The following is a 21,311-nucleotide window of genomic DNA, read 5'->3' on the forward strand; positions in this document are numbered from 1 at the left end:
AATACGCTTTCTTCTTACTTAGCCATTCCGCTAAGGGCCCATTCCAGCCATAAAAGTCTTTGAATATATTATTTTTATAAACGGGATCCCCCGAAGTATCCATTTGAAAGGATTTAAATAAAACACCCAATAAGATGCGCAATAAACGGAATCTCCCGCAAAAAGAAATGAGTTTCCGAATACGGCTAAGTAGTTTTTAGGATTACCTTAAATATACAGAAGATATCTCTCCCATAATATTACCACAAAGGGATCAAGAACAAAGCCAACGAAAAATAGATTTAAGGATTTTCTAATTGCGCCCAATATCTTTCTTACGATCTCAAATAAACGGAGGGTTTCTTATATTAAAAGGGACGGAATAAAAGTCTTGAATTCTGATATAATTTAAATATTTATTTCGTAATGTCACTTGAAACAACATAAGAGCGGGCGGGGGGGCCGCCCAGGACTCGCGAGCGACCCCGTCGCGGCTGCAATACACTATAACGCGTAAAAAAAACAATTGTCAACATCATCTATCATATATCTTTATATTATTTACAATATATCACCGAATAAACGTATTTACACTATCTACTTAGTATGTATAACATACAGAAAGCGAAATATCATACATATAGGTTGAGTAATATAGTCCTTGGCCTTCGAGGCCTCAATTATATACATAGTAGTGACATTTTCGTTAGAACTTTTTATTCCGGCCTCGCCGGTGCGTGCCGAAGAGGATGCGAGCGAACGCCTGACGGAAGTCGGGGCTGAAGATGGTGTATATTACAGGGTTCAGGGTCGAGTTGAAGTATCCTAGCCACAAGAAAAAACTCGCTAAGTAATCACTGATAACACACGTTTGGCAGATAGGCATCACCAACGCCATTATGAAGAATGGAAGCCAGCAGAACACGAATGCTCCTGTGATGATCGCGAGCGTCTTCGCCGCTTTTCTCTCTCTCTTTGCCTCGAGTGACTCTTTTTTCTCTCTGTGTGTGGGAGCGGGGACGATGGCTCGCTCGGGCTTCGAGCCGTTAGTAACTGTCGAGGAAGACTTTTCTGGGGATACTGAAGGCGCCACCTTCTCGTTGATCGTGAACGCTGTGGTCCTCGGCTCCTCGTCCAACGTATCAACAGTGGAGGTGCTCTGTCCTTCAGTCAACAACAACGCTGCGGCCAGCGTCTCGGCGCGAGTCCGCTGGTTGCACTTCTTAAGGTTCAGGAACCGTTTCTTGACGAACCGTCGGTCTCTCGCGGATTGGACCGGCCGGCCTGACGGGGTGGCGCCGTCAGCCGACGTGGGCCGAGGCGGAGGTGGGTCTCGCCTTCTCCTAATACGTCTCCTTGCCGTTTGGAAGATCTTCCAGTATAAGATGAGGATGACTGCGAGGGGTACGTAGAAGGTGGACATGGTCGCGAAGATTTGGTAGGCGAGGTCTTGGCTAACGAGGCACTTTTGCTGCTGCGTGATGCGGGCGAGGTAGTCGGGGTCCTTCCAGCCGAGCTGCGGCGCCAGGGAGACGACCAGCGCCGCCCCCCACACCAGCACGATCATCGTGAAGATACGCTTCTCGTTGCGTATGTGTATGTAGTCTACGTCTGTCACAGCCCAGTATCTGGAAAAAACGTGCCTGTTAGGAAGGATCTTATCAAAATATTTTCGTGATAGTTACGGATTTAACGGATGTTACGGAGTAACTATAAATAAGTGTATGGTCTCTTTGATTTTTTCCTCTGTAAAGTTCTACTTTAGTCAAAAGTACGACCTCACTCACCTGTCAGTAGCGATAGCAACAAGATGAAGGATTGACGCAGAACTGCAGAGCACGTCGCTAGACGTCCACATGTCGCACAGCTCGGGGCCCAGGATCCAGCCTTGACTGACCTGAGGATATGACGTCATTATTAATATGGCGTTACAGAAGAAGTTACTGTGATAAAATGATACATGTATTGCTGGGGAGTGTCTTGCGCCACATCTTCTTCAAAGCAAAAACACATAGGAAGTGGTGACGGGCGGGCGTTTTGAATAAACAGCCTAATTTGAACAAACGTTTTTGAGTTTGAGTTAGAATAGTTAGAGAATGCTTCTGCGCTGTGTTAGGGTCATGGCACATTATACCGGCACCGCAACAGCACAGCTGCAGCACGGCGTCGCCTCGAATTTAGACAACGGCTAGCTGCCAGCGCGCTAACTACGCGTTGTCCGCAAGCTGCAAGGCCGCGAGGTGTAAGTTTGCTTGCGCAAACTCAATATTATTTTAATGAACACGCCTAGGACTTGCTTCGCTGCCGACTCGGAGTCGGCGCGTAATGAGCATGCCGTCGGCGCGCTGTACGCATAAGGTCCGCTCGCTTGCAGCACGCGGGCTGCGAGTGGAGTTGTGTGGTAGCGGCAAGCGCGCTGCCTGCCCGCCGTTGGCTTTTTCATATTGACATTATTAAATATATTATACTATACACGATTTAATGCTCTAAATTGAATGGCAAGTTAAATGCTGGTGTGGAGCGGTGCTGTTGCGGTGCCGGTATAATGTGCCATGATCCATAGCATAAGCAGTTGTAGTATTTGTATTAAAAAATAGCAGAGCCGATTTTGGTGAAAGATCAGTTTTTATCTTAAAACTACATAAAAAAAATACTGCACTTGTGTTTATAGTTGGGCTTCGTTCCGAGTTTTGATTGAAAAAACGATTGGTGGTAAAATAAACGTATAATGCGTACACACAACACACAATATATACTATTTAATACTAGGGAGCTTAAGCACCGGCACGCGAGCGACGCGGGCGTCCGTCAACAACAGAGCGCATGCGTCGTGCTTCGCGGTTAGTCGGGCACTCTCGACTGCTCCGCGCGCGCCGCGAAAGTTGCGCGGCTGTTCCACTTTTAATTTCGGTAGCGAGCCGGCGCGCGTCTTAACCTAGGGGGGCGCGGAGGGGCAATAGACAAGGTCCGCGCTACATCCTCCGTACACAAGTGCAGTATTTTTTATGTAGTTTTAAGATAAAAACTGATCTTTCTTACTTATGTAGTCTCCCTATATGAATTACCCCTATGTACTCCCTTTTATAAAAAAGTTAAAAACTATAAATGAGCTACAAATCTAACCAAAACCTATCTCTGTCACCATGCGACTAAAGGATAAAACAAAATGATAATTTATTCAAGCTTTCACTACCTTCGTTTGTTCTGGTCTGAAAATAGTGAACCCGTGTAAACTTCACGTTAAAATATTCATCTCGACTGATTAGTTTTGCAATTCACTCGCACACAGGATTGCTCTTTCAATATTTAAACCTCTGCTTTGTATTATTTTTTGAGATTTTCTGAGAGGATCATACTAATAATTGGGAAGTTTATTTAAGGACATGAGAAAAAGAGCTTTTGGCTAAGTCATAGTCGTACGAGTCGACTATAAGTTTGAGTAATGCTTGGTCCGTCCGGTCAGTGAATGGGTGACCATCTTGTCATGACGAGTTCTTCTGAGATTCGAAAGGCACTTTTAATTTCGAGGCTCCCTGTTGCCATTGAACATCTTTGGCATACACACAGGTTGTTAGAACCCAGGAAGGTTGGCATCCAGTCTTGTGAAAAGGTAGCAGGTTGCCTGAGTAACTAGTTTGTAGAGCTTAGATAGGCAGTCTCAAAGCAATGCAGAAGATCCGATTATGACAAAATATGTCTTGCGAGATCAATATCCCAAATTACACAACAAACTGTCAACACCATAAACTTAACGTTTTACACCAATTCAACCGGTTTAATCAACCGGTGTGAGGTTCAAACAACCGTAGCTTGGGGCTAACCCTCTCATACATGTAAGTTCTATACGAAACATGCCAACTTGCCAAGTTATACACCAACCAGTTGGCCCAATGTTTGTTTGCCAACTGTTTGTGACGTGTTTGGTACATTCTTAATGGGGATTTTGGGGCTTGAGTTATTATTTGGTTTTGTTGAGCTATTTTAAGCACTAGATGAACTTTTTATCTTCGAAATTTTTTACAGTGATTTATAAAGTTCTTAATTGAATAACTTTTAGAACGATATATTTCATAATGAAGGGCATCTTCTTCTACGCAAAATACTAGTTGATTAAGCTTCTTTTCTTCTCTATTACCTCCTCAACCAATCTTATCATAAAAACCTTAACCATTCAATGACACCATACCGGAGTCAATTGCATTTGTGAATTTCTATAGGTACTACATACCTCTCTCACTTCTTTTATCTGAATCTACCAAGTCTGTTTTTAAAATAAAATATAACAATTATAGAATGCTTATAAAGAATTGCACCTTGTACCTACTTAGAGTGATAAGTACGTTTGTAACATGATTATCTCACCTCATAAACGGCTCCGAGCGGCATAACAAGGCAGGCGACCATGAGATCAGCGACCGCCAACGAAGCCACCAGATAGTTGGCGACGTTCTGCAGATTCCGCTCAATTATTATAGCTGCTATCACGAACACATTACCTGGGGAAGAAGAATATTTTGTTAATGTCAAAAATTTAGAAAAAAAAACAAGTATGTATGTTAATCTTTTGTTTCTACTTGCTATTCACCGCGTTTTTAACCGCGTCTCGTCTATGTCAAACTAACACCCACATGCCCTCTCTTGATACACAGGACATCTGCGAATGAAAGAAACGTTGTATATGTCCAGTATAATATGTCCAGTTGAATAGCGAGTCCACAAAAACTCTTCAGCCTTATAGATATATGTATAGATAACCAATTTAATTGTGATAAATTGTCGGCCATAATATACATATTTAAGCTATTGCATAGCTTCTATCGCAGGCCTTGAGCGCGGGGACCAAATACAGAAATTCCGTAACGAAAAAACCTCACGCTCCCCACTCCGACTCCATTTTCATCAAAATGTTCTACACAAAGTACTAGGCGACCATAACAAGTAAGAGCTTACCTGTAACCTGCTGCTAAACATTCTAACTAGCGTTCTATGATTGGATCCGCCCACAAAAATGTACTAGGCGCTCATAACAACTAAAGAGCTTACCTGCAACCTACTGAACATTCTATCCAGAGTACTCCTATGCTTGGGGCCGCTGACAAACAGTTCGGGGCGTATCTTCACGAAGTGTGCCAGTTGTATGAGCAACATCGGCGGGTTGGCGGCGGCGTTGCTTTTAATATTTTTAATTTTACTCTGTATTGTACTCTGTACTAGGTTCTTACAACATAACAAGAGGTGCTTTTGAATTAATTCGACTATTTTTTTACCAGCGGTTCACAATGATCAAAATGATGATAAATCCCGTATCACTGATTGTTTTTAAGTTTACTTCCATTTTGATACTGCAAAAAAGCCTTAATGACCCCTCGGTAATCGACTGGGATGTAAAAGTACTTTCTTGTGTAGAGATTAAGACTCGATGTGGATAGCTTCTCAAAGTAGCTTGTTTTTCTTGTAATCTTGCACTTTAAACCGAGTCGTTAGGGATAATCAGAAGCCAGAAAGTCTAATAGGTTTCCGAGGTACCTAAGTGGGTTGAGGAGATCAGACAGGGAGTCGCTCCATGTAAAATTCTGGTACTCAGCTTGATCCAGTTAGAATGGAAGCCCAATATAAGGAAAAGGCTAGGTAGATGACTTGAGACGGCGTATTTTCAGACCAAAATTACTACAGAATTAATTGGCTTTCTAATTTCCCACCACTGAACAACTCCCAGTTTGACTCAACACAGTGGCCCAAAACTTTGTACAAAATATATTTAAAGTTTCGCTGTATCCTAAAACTTATTTGGGGTTAGTAAAATATCAAACAGAAGCGTTGAATAATTCAAATTTTCCTGAGAGTAATAAATCATTTGTGACAATGGCCCGAAGCGCACTTCGTTCAAGTCAAGTTGTTTTAATACAAAAAAATCTATTCCTCGTTGTCCGTCCAAAAGTTTTAGAGTACCTTCCACACTGTAGACTAAATAGTTGACAGTTGGTCCCACGATATATTAAATACGTTAATATATGTTGATTAGCACAAAGAAAAAATTAAATACGCAAAAAAAACAAAGTGATTTTTTAAAATAAAGTAAATATGTAGAATAAAAATGTGCGAGAATTAGAACACCATATAAGAGTCATTACAAACAATAGAAATTCTCTCTTGAAAACTGACAGCTGTCAACTGGTCAAAACATTCGTTACTCCTAACTCATATGATCGCTGATATGATGTTGTAAATTATAAAAACGAAAAATGACACCTGTGGCCAAACCACTGAACGGATTAGGTAAATTCTTTTACAATTCGCCATAGAATATCATTTAGAATATGTGATAGCATTTAATCTGATGGTACGACTCACCCGATGTATATTTTTTTGAAAAAAAAAAAAATCGTGAATTAAATCAATGTTTTAAAGTACCTGACCATTGTTATGTGCTAATATTCATCTTCATACTGATTTATGAGCCCAAACAAACTATCAGGCGACTAAAAGTTTGCAGTATGCTTTTAATAAAAAATATATTCCCCGGTCTCCAAAAAGTTTTAATCAGGGGAATATTTTTTGAGCTGGCAATGTTAACGGTGACATTTTTGACGGTTTTCTATTACGGATAAAGTGTTTTGTTAAGTTGTGCAAATGTTTTTCTTTGGGAAAGCGTTTTTATCGCACTCCCGTGGAGAGGGTAGGGTATCGTTTTAAGTTTGTAATACCAAATTCGGGTAGGCTATAAAATGTATGCGAGCTTCAACTTTCAACCACGTGTATGGTACCTTCTTCCTTCTTCTTTTCTTCTTCGGTATCTGGATAAAATGTAGCCTGTGTCACCCAGGATAGTGAAGCTTCGAAAATACGAATAAGATTTAGATTTTTAAAAATCGAATTTTGATTAGGAGCTCTTAGAGTCCAAACAAACATCCGCTATATACCTCTAGTATTCATATATATCTAGTGTTTTAATCAGCCTCACATTGCCGAATTTTGGAAACTTTATTAGTGATAATAAACCCTTTTGATTTCACACCAGTAAATTTTTTAGAGGTGTGTACATAAACACAGATTTGCAATAGTTCCAACAGTCCTTTGGTTTACCGTTGAGCTCTTAACTTCGAGAGATTTCCCGAACAGTGCCCAAAAGGTGGGGTGTGAGTACCAGCGATAAGCGATTTTATAAGTTAGTATCTTTACTAATTGTATAAACTAAAAAAAGATTGCCATTGATTCGCTGAGAAGAATATTATAAAGCAGAAGAGGGTCTTGGTTTGAACGCGCTAATTTCAGAAACTACTACTGGATTTACTTAGATTATTTCTGTAGAAAGGCAATAGGCTACTTTTTATCCGACTGCTGGAAATTGCTCCCATTAAACAAGAGTAGATCTATGTCGTACAGCTAATAGTGCTATAAATATCAACACAAATGCTTTTTAGTGGTGATCCGAAGTTTATTTTATTATTTAGGGAAAATTTTCAACCATAACTACCTTTTATTTACCTCAGCTTACCTCCTACGATCACAGTTCATCAACCCCTTAACCATTAACGGCTGTTAATTAATAAACAATAATTAATTAACAACACTTATTATTCATGGGGCTTTTAACTCACGCTATAGGGTAATCGATTTTTAACCGGACAGTGGTCAGATTAAGGCGGATCACACACTGCCGGTACGGTCTGATGCGCGGGATATCAGTAATTGGGAGGGTTGTTTGCAGAATATTATGTATCGGGGTTTTATGTTATAATTAAATTTAAAGAGGTATGTCACACACTACCAAGCATGAGATTTCTGTGAGTGGGACGATAAAATCAAAAAGTGATTGTTTACACACGTGTGAACTAAGGCGGGATGAAAGAAAGAAAAGTAAGTACGCACCGCACCCAGTACAGGATTGCTTTAGTAGCCCTACTACTTCTTGTCTCATCGAATGCTAATTTAATCTCGATTAGTTCATCGATCCTAACGTCAAAAATGCAATAAGCTCACAACTTGCGTTCAACGCAGCTCCATCATAACGTGAAGATGTCCTCTTAGCCAATTATCGACTATGGTGGCTGTTTTCATTTTTATAAGATCAGCCCGCCGCTCAGGACATATTATAGTGCACAAGCATTTGCGCAGACACAGGTGCAATCTCATAGCCTGATGGGACGACAATCCGACACCACCGGAGAGAGAGGAGAGAGTAAGTGAGCGTATCACATATTATGTGGTAGTGTGTGATCCACCGAAACCTTTTTGCGAAATTGGTCTTATGGGGCGAATTAATGTTCGCTCGGAACATTACAGGTTTGTAATAAAAATGATTTTTATTTTTGCAAACTCAACGAACCGGGTTTCATCGAATTGGATTGTTATTATTATGGACGGGATATGGTAAATAAGTGCAATTGATATGCATTATTTGTTTATGAAAAACTGTGTTTTTTGTTTGGAAAAAATAATGTTTGTTTTCACTGAAATTAAATGAATGATTGTAAAATGTTGCTGACATTTGGGAAAATTGTTCCTCACATTTAGCACGTTGTTGATTATATGGAGAAGATAACATTACAAAAATTCGTAAATGTTTTGGGGGATTGTCACCACAACCAAACTATTTTGTTTATAGCTTTGATTTTAATTAGGACAAAACTTTTTGATGAATGAAGATCTAGTTAGATTCGAGTATGTAGAAATGTAAGATGCAAAGAAGCTGGTAGTTCCACCACAAATCACTCAAATATATATCACACAAAAATGTACCTAAGTACTAAGAAAATTAAGTTCAAAACACGCTGCCACTGTGACCACACATCACCTGACTGTCTACCGACTTGAACCACTACAGATTTTGCACTCAACTGCATACGTTTGCGTTAGGTTCGGCCGGCGCACGATTTGATACAATGAAGAGTCTCGATCTATCGAGAGGTTTGGTTCGAGTATGGGAAGCTGATTAGATTTGCTTGTCTCTGTGTTGTTGTTTAAAGGTGTGGGTGATACGTATGAATAGGGATTATTAGACAGATCTTTGCGAAAAACTAAGTAGGTATCAATGAGGTAATTGGGGTTTGTTGTACCACTTCTTTTTCCCAGCAAAAACACAGTGGTGGAGTGCGGGCATTTTGAGAGCAGTCTTTTGATTTTATGAAATGATTTTGAAATAGACTTTGGTAAAAAATATTTATAGCTAACTTAAAAATGAATACAATGACTATTACATATTATGAAACCGCAGCAGAGAGATTCTTATTTAATTAAATGCTTAAGCCCCTACTGAACGAAAGCTGAATACAAAAGCTAGCATATCATACATGTGATTGTCGCTTACACACTCATTTTCGAGCCCTTTTATCATCCTCACAATATGATTAAAGATGTCTTAACAGCCCCGAAATATAGCTCGCGTTCACAAAGGCTGACACTTAATTAAAATCTTCATTATCTCGCAAGTAAAACAATTATTATTTATCATTTAAAATAAGGTAAGAGCGAATATCTTACTCGAATAATTTCCGAAATAACTCGAGCAAACGATGTAATTAAAAATATCTTTAAGAGAATTTTCACTGAGATGTATTTTTCAAAAGGAATGTTAAGCGCAGTGAACCGATACTTTATTATTTTAATTTTATTCTAATTGTTTCGTAAAGGCGATGGCAGAAAGGAATTCATTACGCCATTAATAATTTTTCATCCGGCAACGTTAATTTTTTTTCTTGTAATTATGAGGAAAAATTGCCGTTCCTTGGAATTCCTATTCTTATTAAGTATCTATGTTTGTTATTTTTGGAATAGGATTTTCTTTAATAATGTGATATCGAAAATAGATTATGAAGACTGAAGACTGTCTACAAATTGATATCAAAATAATTATATGTTCTGCGAAATACTTTAACGTTTCTTCGAAATAAAGGCATTATTTATTAAAATCTTTTATAGCTTATATGAATTTGTTTTGTTCAACTAATACATTTTTATATTCTAGTTGGTGCAAATCAACTCAGGCCTCATGGCCAACACAAGCTAGAAGTGTAGTCAAAGCTATGCTATAGCGATAATGATGGATATTTCAAATCATGGAGTGTCATGTCGTGGTTAAAGGACATCAACATTATTTCTTCGAAGTATTTTTTTTTTTTGAAAAATATTAGAATGAGAAAATCACACACATATGTATATCAACAACTCAACATTAGATATTTCAACGACGAAACTACATACTGGAGCTTAACCGAATGTAGGCTATGTGGTTTCTGAGGCTGTCCTACATATATCTGTTCACCAAACACTTAAATCGGGACGGACAGACTTTCACATTTATAATATTAGTAATCTCACTTTCGATTTGGATATCAGAAAACATTAAATGTATTATTATTAGCCGCAGGAGGCTACAAAAAATACCCGAACGAAAATAAGTAGCCCATTCTCATGAATATCGGTAACCAGAAACGACTTTACCTTAAACGCGTAATAAAAATGACTATTAACTGAAAACGCTGACATTTGCTACATATAGAAGGTTATCAAAACATAAATTCGGACCTTTTCGTGTGCATTGAGAGATAAAAGTCCTCACTTAGTACAGTTTACGTGAAAAGGAATGTTAGTTGATTAGGGCTAGTTAATGATAGTTGTTTAGGCATAATGTTGATTGAGCAAGCGTGGTGATTAACGCTCAATCCTTCTCAGTGTGAGAGGAGGCCTGTGCCCAGCAGTGGGACGATAAATAGCTGATGATGATGATGAAGCTTAAAGGTACGTTTTGAATACTAACTTCCGACTGCAACTGCCAACCGTACATGCCGCGACTGCACTACTGGTTTGTACGTATTTACAAAACTGTTTCGGATCGCGGTTGCAGTCGCTAGCTTTCAAGCGACACCTTAATGTTTAAGAAGCCCGCTGTTAGGCTGAAAAGCAAATGAAAATAAAAAGAATGGTAGCAATAAGCCTAGTATGCAAATGAGTCAGATTTTGTAGCTCTTACAAGTACAATAATACTTATTCTTTACAGCTGTTTAAATAGATTTAGTAATGGAAAAATAAATAAGGTTTCGTATTAAAACCAACATTTCTGAAGTAAGTTAAATAATGAAATGAAAAGATATACTAAAATTAAGTCCCTTCAAATATTTTTTCAGATCTGAAATTAGCAACTTTTTTTTAAAAACTTTCTTATGATGAATTAAACATTTTTGTGCCGCATATCGGTAGAATGTCGCCCTACTTCGATAATAAGTTAACTATCACCCCAAACTCAAGTTTTTCTATCCAAAATTATACATTTTCTTTGATACTGAATATGCGATATTTTCCTTAGATATTACAAGTTCCTTTTTATATAATATCTATGTAAAAGGGTGAAGTTTGTTCAGCGGAGCTTATAATGGTCGGACCTTCAAAGCGAAACTTTTTTAGATGAAACGGCTATCTGATGTCCACTTGACCATCCTGTAACAGCAGGCTTCAGGAAAATGTGAATTTTATAACAAAAAATATTACAAGATAAAGTTAGAGGCATATTCTTTGGTCATTTAGGTAAGCTAGTATTAAAATAATTGTTTTAGATGTTTTGTTTCAGCATGAAATAAAGATTTAATTTAAGAGAAATATATAAAACAATCTACTTGGGCCCGGTTAGTCTCTTTCGATAACATACTATTTCGATACATAAGGGAGTATACAAGGGTGGAACACAAGGAGGTATACAATGGTAGTATATAAGGGAGTATACGAGGGTAGTACATAAGGAAGTATATAAGGGTGGAACACAAGGGGGTATACAATGGTAGTACATAAGGGAGTATACAAGGGTAGTACATAAGGAAGTATACAAGGGTAGGTAGTACATAAGGGAGTATACAACGGTTGTACATAAGGGAGTATACAACGGTTGTACATAAGGGAGTATACAACGGTTGTACATAAGGGAGTATACAAGGGTAATACATAAGGGAGTATACAAGGGTAGGTAGTACATAAGGGAGTATATAAGAGTAGTACATTAGAGAGTATACAAGGGTAGTACAAAAGGGAGTATACAACGGTTGTACATAAGGGAGTATACATCGGTTGTACATAAGGGAGTATACAACGGTTGTAAATAAGGGAGTATATAAGAGTAGTACATAAGGGAGTATACAAGGGTAGTACATAAGGGAGTATACAACGGTTGTACATAAGGGAGTATATAAGAGTAGTACATAAGGGAGTATACAACGGTTGTACATAAGGGAGTATACAAGGGTTGTACATAAGGGAGTATACAACGGTTGTACATAAGGGAGTATACAAGGGCTGTACATAAGGGAGTATATAAGAGAAGTACATAAGGGAGTATACAAGGGTAGTACATAAGGGAGTATACAAGGGTTGTACATAAGGGAGTATACAAGGGTAGTACATACGGGAGTATACAACGGTTGTACATAAGGGAGTATACAATTGTAGTACATAAGGGAGTATACAAGGGCTGTACATAAGGGAGTATATAAGAGTAGTATATAAGGGAGTATACAAGGGTAGTACATAAGGGAGTATACAAGGGTTGTACATAAGGGAGTATACAAGGGTAGTACATACGGGAGTATACAACGGTTGCACATAAGGGAGTATACAAGGGCTGTACATAAGGAAGTATATAAGAGTAGTACATAAGGGCATATACAACGGTTGTACATAAGGGAGTATACAACGGTTGTACATAAGGGAGTATATAAGAGTAGTACATAAGGGAGTATACAAGGGTTGTACATAAGGGAGTATACAACGGTTGTACATAAGGGAGTATACAACGGTTGTACATAAGGGAGTATATAAGAGTAGTACATAAGGGAGTATACAAGGGTTGTACATAAGGGAGTATACAACGGTTGTACATATGGGAGTATACACGGGTTGTACATAAGGGAGTATACAAGGGTTGTACATAAGGGAGTATACAACGGTTGTAAATAAGGGAGTATATAAGAGTAGTACATAAGGGAGTATACAAGGAAAGGTAGTACATAAGGAGTATACAAGGGTTGTACATAAGGGAGTATACAAGGGTTGTACATAAGGGAGTATACAAGGGTTGTACATAAGGGAGTATACAACGGTTGTAAATAAGGGAGTATATAAGAGTAGTACATAAGGGAGTATACAAGGAAAGGTAGTACATAAGGAGTATACAAGGGTTGTACATAAGGGAGTATACAACGGTTGTACATAAGGGAGTATACAACGGTTGTACATAAGGGAGTATATAAGAGTAGTACATAAGGGAGTATACAAGGGTTGTACATAAGGGAGTATACAACGGTTGTACATAAGGGAGTATATAAGAGTAGTACACAAGGGAGTATACAAGGAAAGGTAGAACATAAGGGAGTATACAACGGTTGTACATAAGGGAGTATACAAGAGCTGTACATAAGGGAGTATATAAGAGTAGTACATAAGGGAGTATACAAGGGTAGTACATAAGGGAGTATACAACGGTTGTAAATAAGGGAGTATACAAGGGCTGTACATAAGGGAGTATATAAGAGTAGTACATAAGGGAGTATACAAGGGTTGTACATAAGGGAGTATACAACGGTTGTACATAAGGGAGTATACAAGGGCTGTACATAAGGGAGTATATAAGAGTAGTACATAAGGGAGTATACAAGGGTAGGTAGTACATAAGGGAGTATACAAGGGTTGTACATAAGGGAGTATACAACGGTTGTACATAAGGGAGTATATAAGAGTAGTACACAAGGGAGTATACAAGGAAAGGTAGAACATAAGGGAGTATACAACGGTTGTACATAAGGGAGTATACAAGGGCTGTACATAAGGGAGTATATAAGAGTAGTACATAAGGGAGTATACAAGGGTAGTACATAAGGGAGTATACAACGGTTGTAAATAAGGGAGTATACAAGGGCTGTACATAAGGGAGTATATAAGAGTAGTACATAAGGGAGTATACAAGGGTTGTACATAAGGGAGTATACAAGGGCTGTACATAAGGGAGTATATAAGAGTAGTACATAAGGGAGTATACAAGGGTAGGTAGTACATAAGGGAGTATACAAGGGTTGTACATAAGGGAGTATACAACGGTTGTACATAAGGGAGTATACAAGGGCTGTACATAAGGGAGTATATAAGAGTAGTACATAAGGGAGTATACAAGGGCTGTACATAAGGGAGTATATAAGAGTAGTACATAAGGGAGTATACAAGGGTTGTACATAAGGGAGTATACAACGGTTGTAAATAAGGGAGTATACAAGGGCTGTACATAAGGGAGTATATAAGAGTAGTACATAAGGGAGTATACAAGGGTTGTACATAAGGGAGTATACAACGGTTGTACATAAGGGAGTATACAAGGGCTGTACATAAGGGAGTATATAAGAGTAGTACATAAGGGAGTATACAAGGGTAGGTAGTACATAAGGGAGTATACAAGGGTTGTACATAAGGGAGTATACAACGGTTGTACATAAGGGAGTATACAAGGGCTGTACATAAGGGAGTATATAAGAGTAGTACATAAGGGAGTATACAAGGGTAGTACATAAGGGAGTATACAGGGGTTGTACATAAGGGAGTATACAAGGGTTGTACATAAAGGAGTATACAAGGGTTGTACATAAGGGAGTATACAACGGTTGTACATAAGGGAGTATATAAGAGTAGTACACAAGGGAGTATACAACGGTTGTACATAAGGGAGTATACAAGGGCTGTACATAAGGGAGTATACAAGGGCTGTACATAAGGGAGTATATAAGAGTAGTACATAAGGGAGTATACAAGGGTAGGTAGTACATAAGGGAGTATACAAGGGCTGTACATAAGGGAGTATACAAGGGCTGTACATAAGGGAGTATATAAGAGTAGTACATAAGGGAGTATACAAGGGTAGGTAGTACATAAGGGAGTATACAAGGGTTGTACATAAGGGAGTATACAACGGTTGTACATAAGGGAGTATACAAGGGCTGTACATAAGGGAGTATATAAGAGTAGTACATAAGGGAGTATACAAGGGTTGTACATAAAGGAGTATACAAGGGTTGTACATAAAGGAGTATACAAGGGTTGTACATAAGGGAGTATACAACGGTTGTACATAAGGGAGTATACAAGGGCTGTACATAAGGGAGTATATAAGAGTAGTACATAAGGGAGTATACAAAGAAGGGTAGTACATAAGGGAGTATACAACGGTTGTACATAAGGGAGTATATATGTCATATTAAAAAAAAACTGTTTTTGGGAGAGGGCGCAAGCTGCGTTGAAAACTTTCGTTTAATGGCACTTATTAAGTAGTAGGTATGCTAAAAACTTAGACTCAAGAACTAGGCAGGTAAATTCCATGACTATAGCTTCTATATAGCATAGCTTAGTGCCCTGTAATGTGACAAAATCTTAGCACAACACCCATATATTGTCAGTACCTCCAATTTGGCTGTCAGCCAGTACACAGCCGAACCCGCTTTCATATCATTTTGATTAGAAAAAAAAAACGTGTACAAAAGACTTTATTACTATAGAAAGGACGATGGGCGTTTTGGTACCCTGTCCAACAGTGCTGATTCTAGTACCGTTGCGTAGATCTTGGCAAGGCAAAAAAAAATTACTATGAGGACTAGTTCCAAATCCTTGTCCATTTCACGTGACATCGACTAACAGAATGTGTAATGTTCATAAATCGTCAACGTAGATGTAGTTCTTAAATCCAACTGTATTGAATAAAAACTGGTAAAGCAACAAAAAAACAGGAATTTGGCCTTCTTAAAATGTTTGCCTGCCCACTGCTTTAAAAAAAGACTGTGCAATCCTTTGCAGTTCACGCAGAACTAGGTTATGTATTTGATGAAAGTCTTTCAGTATTTACAATCAATTAAGGTTGCAAAGTCAGGGGACGATGTTAACATAGTACATATTACGACTTAATCTTGCTCCTCAAGAGGTGCTGAGATAATGATGAATTTCTTCTTAAAAAAAGATGAATAGAAATGTTTTGAACTTTTGTCAAATCAGATGACGATTGTGTTTCCGTAGTATGACTCCATAGACTATCACAACTTTTAGATTATAATAGAGTGTATCTCAAACAATGTAAGATGTCTAATAACTGAGTTTAAAATTATTACACTGACGACATATGCCTCTTAATGAATTTGCATATATGGATGACATACTTGTTTCTATGTCGATTCAATTTTTATCGTTACTCGGATCGGACAGCTAATTGAGGCAAGCCCCATAGTTTTTATTATTCTTCATGTAAATACCTTTCTAATGATATATCATAAGTTACTGTTGGAGCGGGTACCAAATCCCATACAAAGTGCCCATTGTCCTTTACACGTTTTTCCTTCCGTTTGTACTGAAAAATAGACTGTATTCTCATAGTCATAAGGTCGGTTATTGAGTGATGGTAGTGGATGTGCCAAAAGATTCGATTTTTTATGGTTGAGAGGTGTTAAATACGAAAATTTGTGAATATAAAAGGTATTTATTTTGTATTTTCTGTTCTGTGTGAGTTTTTATATGTATTTGTGAATGTGTGTTGATGAAAGTCAAATAAAGGCACATTTATATACCTATATGAAACATCGCAGCCGCTTTAGTCAAAGCCCTAAATATTAATAATTTTGTAGTCATACTAGCTCCAGCTATGTCTATCTGCGTAAAGTTTGAATCTGCAAACGCTTGATAAGAATACGTATTTGTTTATCCAAGTTGTGAACTTGTCTTTGACAAAATTCGTATTAAGTACATAAACGACGCGGTTGCAAAGGGTAAAACGGGACCCTATTTTTTTCGCTCCTCTGTCCGTCCGTCCGTCCGTCCGTCTGTGTGTCACGGGGCTGTATCTCATGAACCGTGATAGTTAGAGAGCTGAAATTTTCACAGATGATGTATTATTGTTGCCGCTATAACAACAAATACTGAAAACTAGAATTGAATAAATATTTTGGGGGGCTCTCATACAACAAACGTGATTTTTGTCCGTTTTATAAATTGGTACGGAACCCTTCGTGTGCGAGTCCGACTCGCACTTGGCCGGTTTTTTTTACCTGCTGGAGTAAAAAGAATACCTGCTTTTTATAATCTGTTGTGACTCACCTACAATAGTAGCAAGAATGATAAGAGCTAGCACCACGGAGGTCACAGCCATGAGGACGAACGACGTGACGTCAGTGCTGGTGGCGTTGTTGCTGGTGCCGTTGAGGGTCACGTTGCAGCCCCACGACACCGCGTCCACCCACGAACAGTTGCTGCCGTCGAACCATTCCGAGGATGTTGGGTATGGTTGGTCTTCTGCAAAGAGGAATACGGGTTTAGTATAATCGACACCCCACCGCCCACCGGATTAGTAAGCTGTAGTTGCAATGGGCAGGCCAGAGCAAATGGCCGATGGGGTCGAAAAGTGCTGGAGTGGAGACCAAGGACTAGCAAGCGCAGCGTAGGACGTCCACCAACAAGGTGGACCAACGACCTTATAAAGGTTGCCGGAAGACGCTGGATGCAGGTCGCCTCCAATAGGTATCTGTGGAGATCTAAGGGGGAGGCCTATGTTCAGCAGTGGACGTCCTATGGCTGAGATAATGATGATGTTGATAATCAACAAAGAATAGCTGCTTGCGCTCACTCGCTATATCTTTTTAAAATGACGTTCAGCCAATTACTGTGATTTTGTGCGGAAGACGAAATGGAGGAGCAAATGTTCCCAGCAACACAATTCTGAGCATATGGTGTTACCTAATATTTATTTCGACACGCTAATGCGTAAAATTCTATGATATTCCCTAACGTTTCATGTGCCTCAAATAATGTTTATTTTGGCAGACTTTCATGTGAAAACACATGGACATACAAAAATAATGAACACTGAATACAAAACAAATAAAACTTTCTAAATGCAACAGTCAGATGTATAATACGAAGTCTTTCCTTCTCAAATCAGCTACACAAATCATAAGTATCAGAAACTTTAATTACTTCCAAAGATATTTACCCAACCGATCGGCTTCGAGGAAACGGTGGCACTTGAGCAAAGTTTCCAAAATCCAATAAGCATTATGAAAATATCTCGAAATATTCCGATAATACTGCTAAAGAAAATAGTAGTTTCGGCAACTTTGTGTTCGTGCTCACCGGTGAAATTTTAAATTGGCCGGACTATGAAGTTAGGCAGCTTACAGAGGAGAAAGTTTTGCCAGATTTTACATGGATTTTGTTACGATACGAGATTATTAGTTTGTTTTTCTGTTTAATCTCGTTTGGATGGCCTTTGAAACATTTGGACTTTGGATAGGGTTACATTGGGGTACTTGTCTGTTTTTTAGGAAGTGTTTTATAAGCCTTTTGTGGGTGAGTGGTTTTTATTTCAGTTATAGTTTATTTTTGCAATTAAGTTACGTAAATACATATGTACTATTTTGTCTTGTTTTAAGGTCACGTCTCACATAGTAGGGGAGGCAAGGGTGCTAAACCGGGAGTGACTCGATCGTCAATGAGACCTATTAGATTGCGAAGCTTAGATGATAAGAAGAAAAAAATGTCCTGACATACACACACTTTCATCGGTGGGTGGAGCGGCTATAAACTTTCAAAAATGTAAAAAAAAACAGTTGCGTGGACATACTCGAGCGCGTCAGATATTAATAGCATGCACGTCGTACGTCATTTTGAAAACATACGTATATTAATCTGACTGTTTCCATGGTGGGGGTGGTCGTAGGTAAGGGTTAAAAATGGTTAACATCAGTCAATGTTGTAGTTACTGGAACATTTAGTGTAGTTATTTTTTTTAAAAATAATTTCTTGTGTTATGTTATGGATTAATGTCATTGATGAAGCTTGTAGAGAAAAAAAAATCCTTTCATAAGAACCTCAAATTACTCTTAATTGATATTTATTGGACAGAATTTCATTGAATACTGAAACATGAGCTTGAATATTGTTGTTCATAATAATTTATATTGAACAAAACTAGACTAATCCCAGATTTAAAAACAGAATTTTATTTAGTAACTAGTTTGTTTATTGTTTTCACGCTAAAACAGCTCAACCAATTGAGATGCAAATTAACATGGAGATAAAATAAATGATACTCGGAGATAAGCTAGTTTCTAACTAGTGCGAGATGTAGGTACTTAGTTCTGGATGCAAACGAAGTCGCGGGCAAAATGAAGTTATTCAAATAATTGCATAAACAATGGAAGATTAAAAGTGGCAGTATTGACAAAAACTAGTGACAATTAATTTAAAAAGTAATTAATCTCCAAAAGATAAATTCTTTCAAATAGAAGACCGAGATTTAAGATAATTAAATGAAAAAAAAAACATAGACTAGAAAATCTCCCGTCAAAAGAGTTCATTTATTATTCTTTTTAATTCATTTTGTTACTGCATAGAGGATTATTAGATTAATGAACGAATAGAATAAAATATGGCCGCCTAAAGTTAAATGTATTGGAGTTAGATTTATTGTTTGAATAACCACGCATGCAGAAGGGTTGTTATTTGTTTTTTGTGCCGCTGAAAAATAGAATACAGAAGTTAGTAGATCGACTGTAGGTATATTTAAAAAAATACGTCTTATAATTGAAATGCAGCCAGTAAATCATGGGCTGCGAGTTTGTTCGAAAGAGTTACCGCGGCCCTGTTATACAACAGGCCTACGACGGAACACGAAGGTTTTTAGCCAGCAAGAGTCCGACACTTCCTCACCGCTGCTAACCAACAGCGGGAGGGGTCATTTGATGATTTTTGACGTCGTTAATAAAAAACTCGTCAGTAAAAAATTATTCATATTTAACTAATTAATAATACAAACTCATCATGCGTGACAACGCTAAAATCTTGATAGAACCCAATAAAATACGTTGCAATCAAGTATTTGAACAGTTCCTAATTCTAAAGTAGAGCCAGTCATTTGTATGATAAAATATTACTAAGGCCTAAAATCATTGACGACAAACGACAGTTTTTTTTAAACAACTGCTTACTTTAAATTTAAATTTAATTTTCACGTTCAATTTTCAAAGTTAACACCCATTTTAAGAAAAAACCGACGTTAACTTCGTCCTTAAACTTGAAAAAGGTCCTCAAAATTAAAACTAAAAACCCTATCATTACTAGAACTCAATTATCTCCTCACTGGCAATATTTAATTAGGAAACTTCTGGCAAGTATGCGCGGCTAGCATCGCTGCATACTAATGTGGTGCATTTCGATGCAAGATGCGTCACCTTCACTAGAAGTGAATAATACGAGCTGGTTAGAAGAATACTAAATAGTTGCGTGATTTTTTTTTCTGTTGTACTAAATTGTTAGGGGTTTGTGATTTTGTAGGATATTTGAGTTGGTAGGGTATATATGTTTGTTTATAGTTTAGACGGTTAGTATAGGTTTGTTTAATTGTTTTGTTTGCTGAAATCTTGTTTGTTGTGTTCTCCTATTAATGTTATAAATACAAGAGATTATAATGTCTGCCTATATTCTGTGTATCCGCCTATCTGTGTAGCTTTTACTCCAAAACCGCTGAACTGTTTGTAAATGTCTGATGTCAAGAGCCTGAGAAAGGATCTATAGAATAAGGAGGAGGTCTCTTTTTATGAGGGAAATAGTTCCCTAGGAAAGCATCAACTGCAACTAATATAACGATAATCGAAACTGGTCAGCATCTAAATGCGTTGAAAATGATTTCTGTCTCTTTTCATTCTGCAGCCTACCTTTTTTTTTGTAATTTGTAGAAATTGTATAAAGCCTAGTTAATTACTGCAAGCCACTCAAGAAATCGTAAAGAAAAAGTAATTTGTGTTAATGTATTACTCGGAACAATCTACTTTAATAATTGTTAAATGCATTTAGCAGGTAGAACTAAACGTTGTCATGATATAATGTGTATAAGTATAATAATGTTTTTTTCTGTTTTATATATAGACAAACAACTGCTTTCTTCGTTTTTAATTAGATACGAGTCTATGATAAAGCTTAAACATTTTAGTGCCGAAATCACACTTTGACACTGATTCCTTTACCATAATCCTAACACAAAAATCTCTTAAAAAAATCACACACGTACAGAAGAAAAAAAAACATTTAACGCCACAACTCTATTCAGAACAAAAATCCGCTCAACTTTTAATAAGGTCACAGCTCTAATCTGCTTGCATTAAAAAAAAGTAGGGGTGTCCCACTATAAGAGAACCCGCAAACTACAAACTTTCAGTCGCCGATAGTTTGTTTGGGCTCATAAATCAGTATGAAGATGAATGGTACTACGCACATTACAAAGATCAAGTATTTGCCTGGTAACATCATCATGTCCCAAGACTTTTCCTCCGTCG

General features: G+C 37.8%; 1 protein-coding gene across 1 annotated transcript in view; it reads right to left on the reverse strand.

The window, feature by feature from the left end:
- Nucleotides 1–407: 407 nt before the first annotated feature.
- LOC124637862 (5-hydroxytryptamine receptor) overlaps nt 408–21,311 on the reverse strand; it is a 97,588-nt gene continuing 76,684 nt past the window's right edge. Inside the window, exons 3-6 of the mRNA XM_047174580.1 lie at nt 17,080–17,274; nt 4,342–4,475; nt 1,767–1,876; nt 408–1,607 (exon numbers count right to left, since the gene is read on the reverse strand). Of these exons, the coding sequence (XP_047030536.1) occupies nt 686–1,607; nt 1,767–1,876; nt 4,342–4,475; nt 17,080–17,274 (1,361 nt within the window). The 3' untranslated portion in view covers nt 408–685. The remainder of the gene's footprint in view (nt 1,608–1,766; nt 1,877–4,341; nt 4,476–17,079; nt 17,275–21,311) is intronic.

The sequence above is a fragment of the Helicoverpa zea genome, chromosome 16 (assembly GCF_022581195.2).
Source record: "Helicoverpa zea isolate HzStark_Cry1AcR chromosome 16, ilHelZeax1.1, whole genome shotgun sequence".
Classification (NCBI taxonomy): Eukaryota; Metazoa; Arthropoda; class Insecta; order Lepidoptera; family Noctuidae; genus Helicoverpa; species Helicoverpa zea.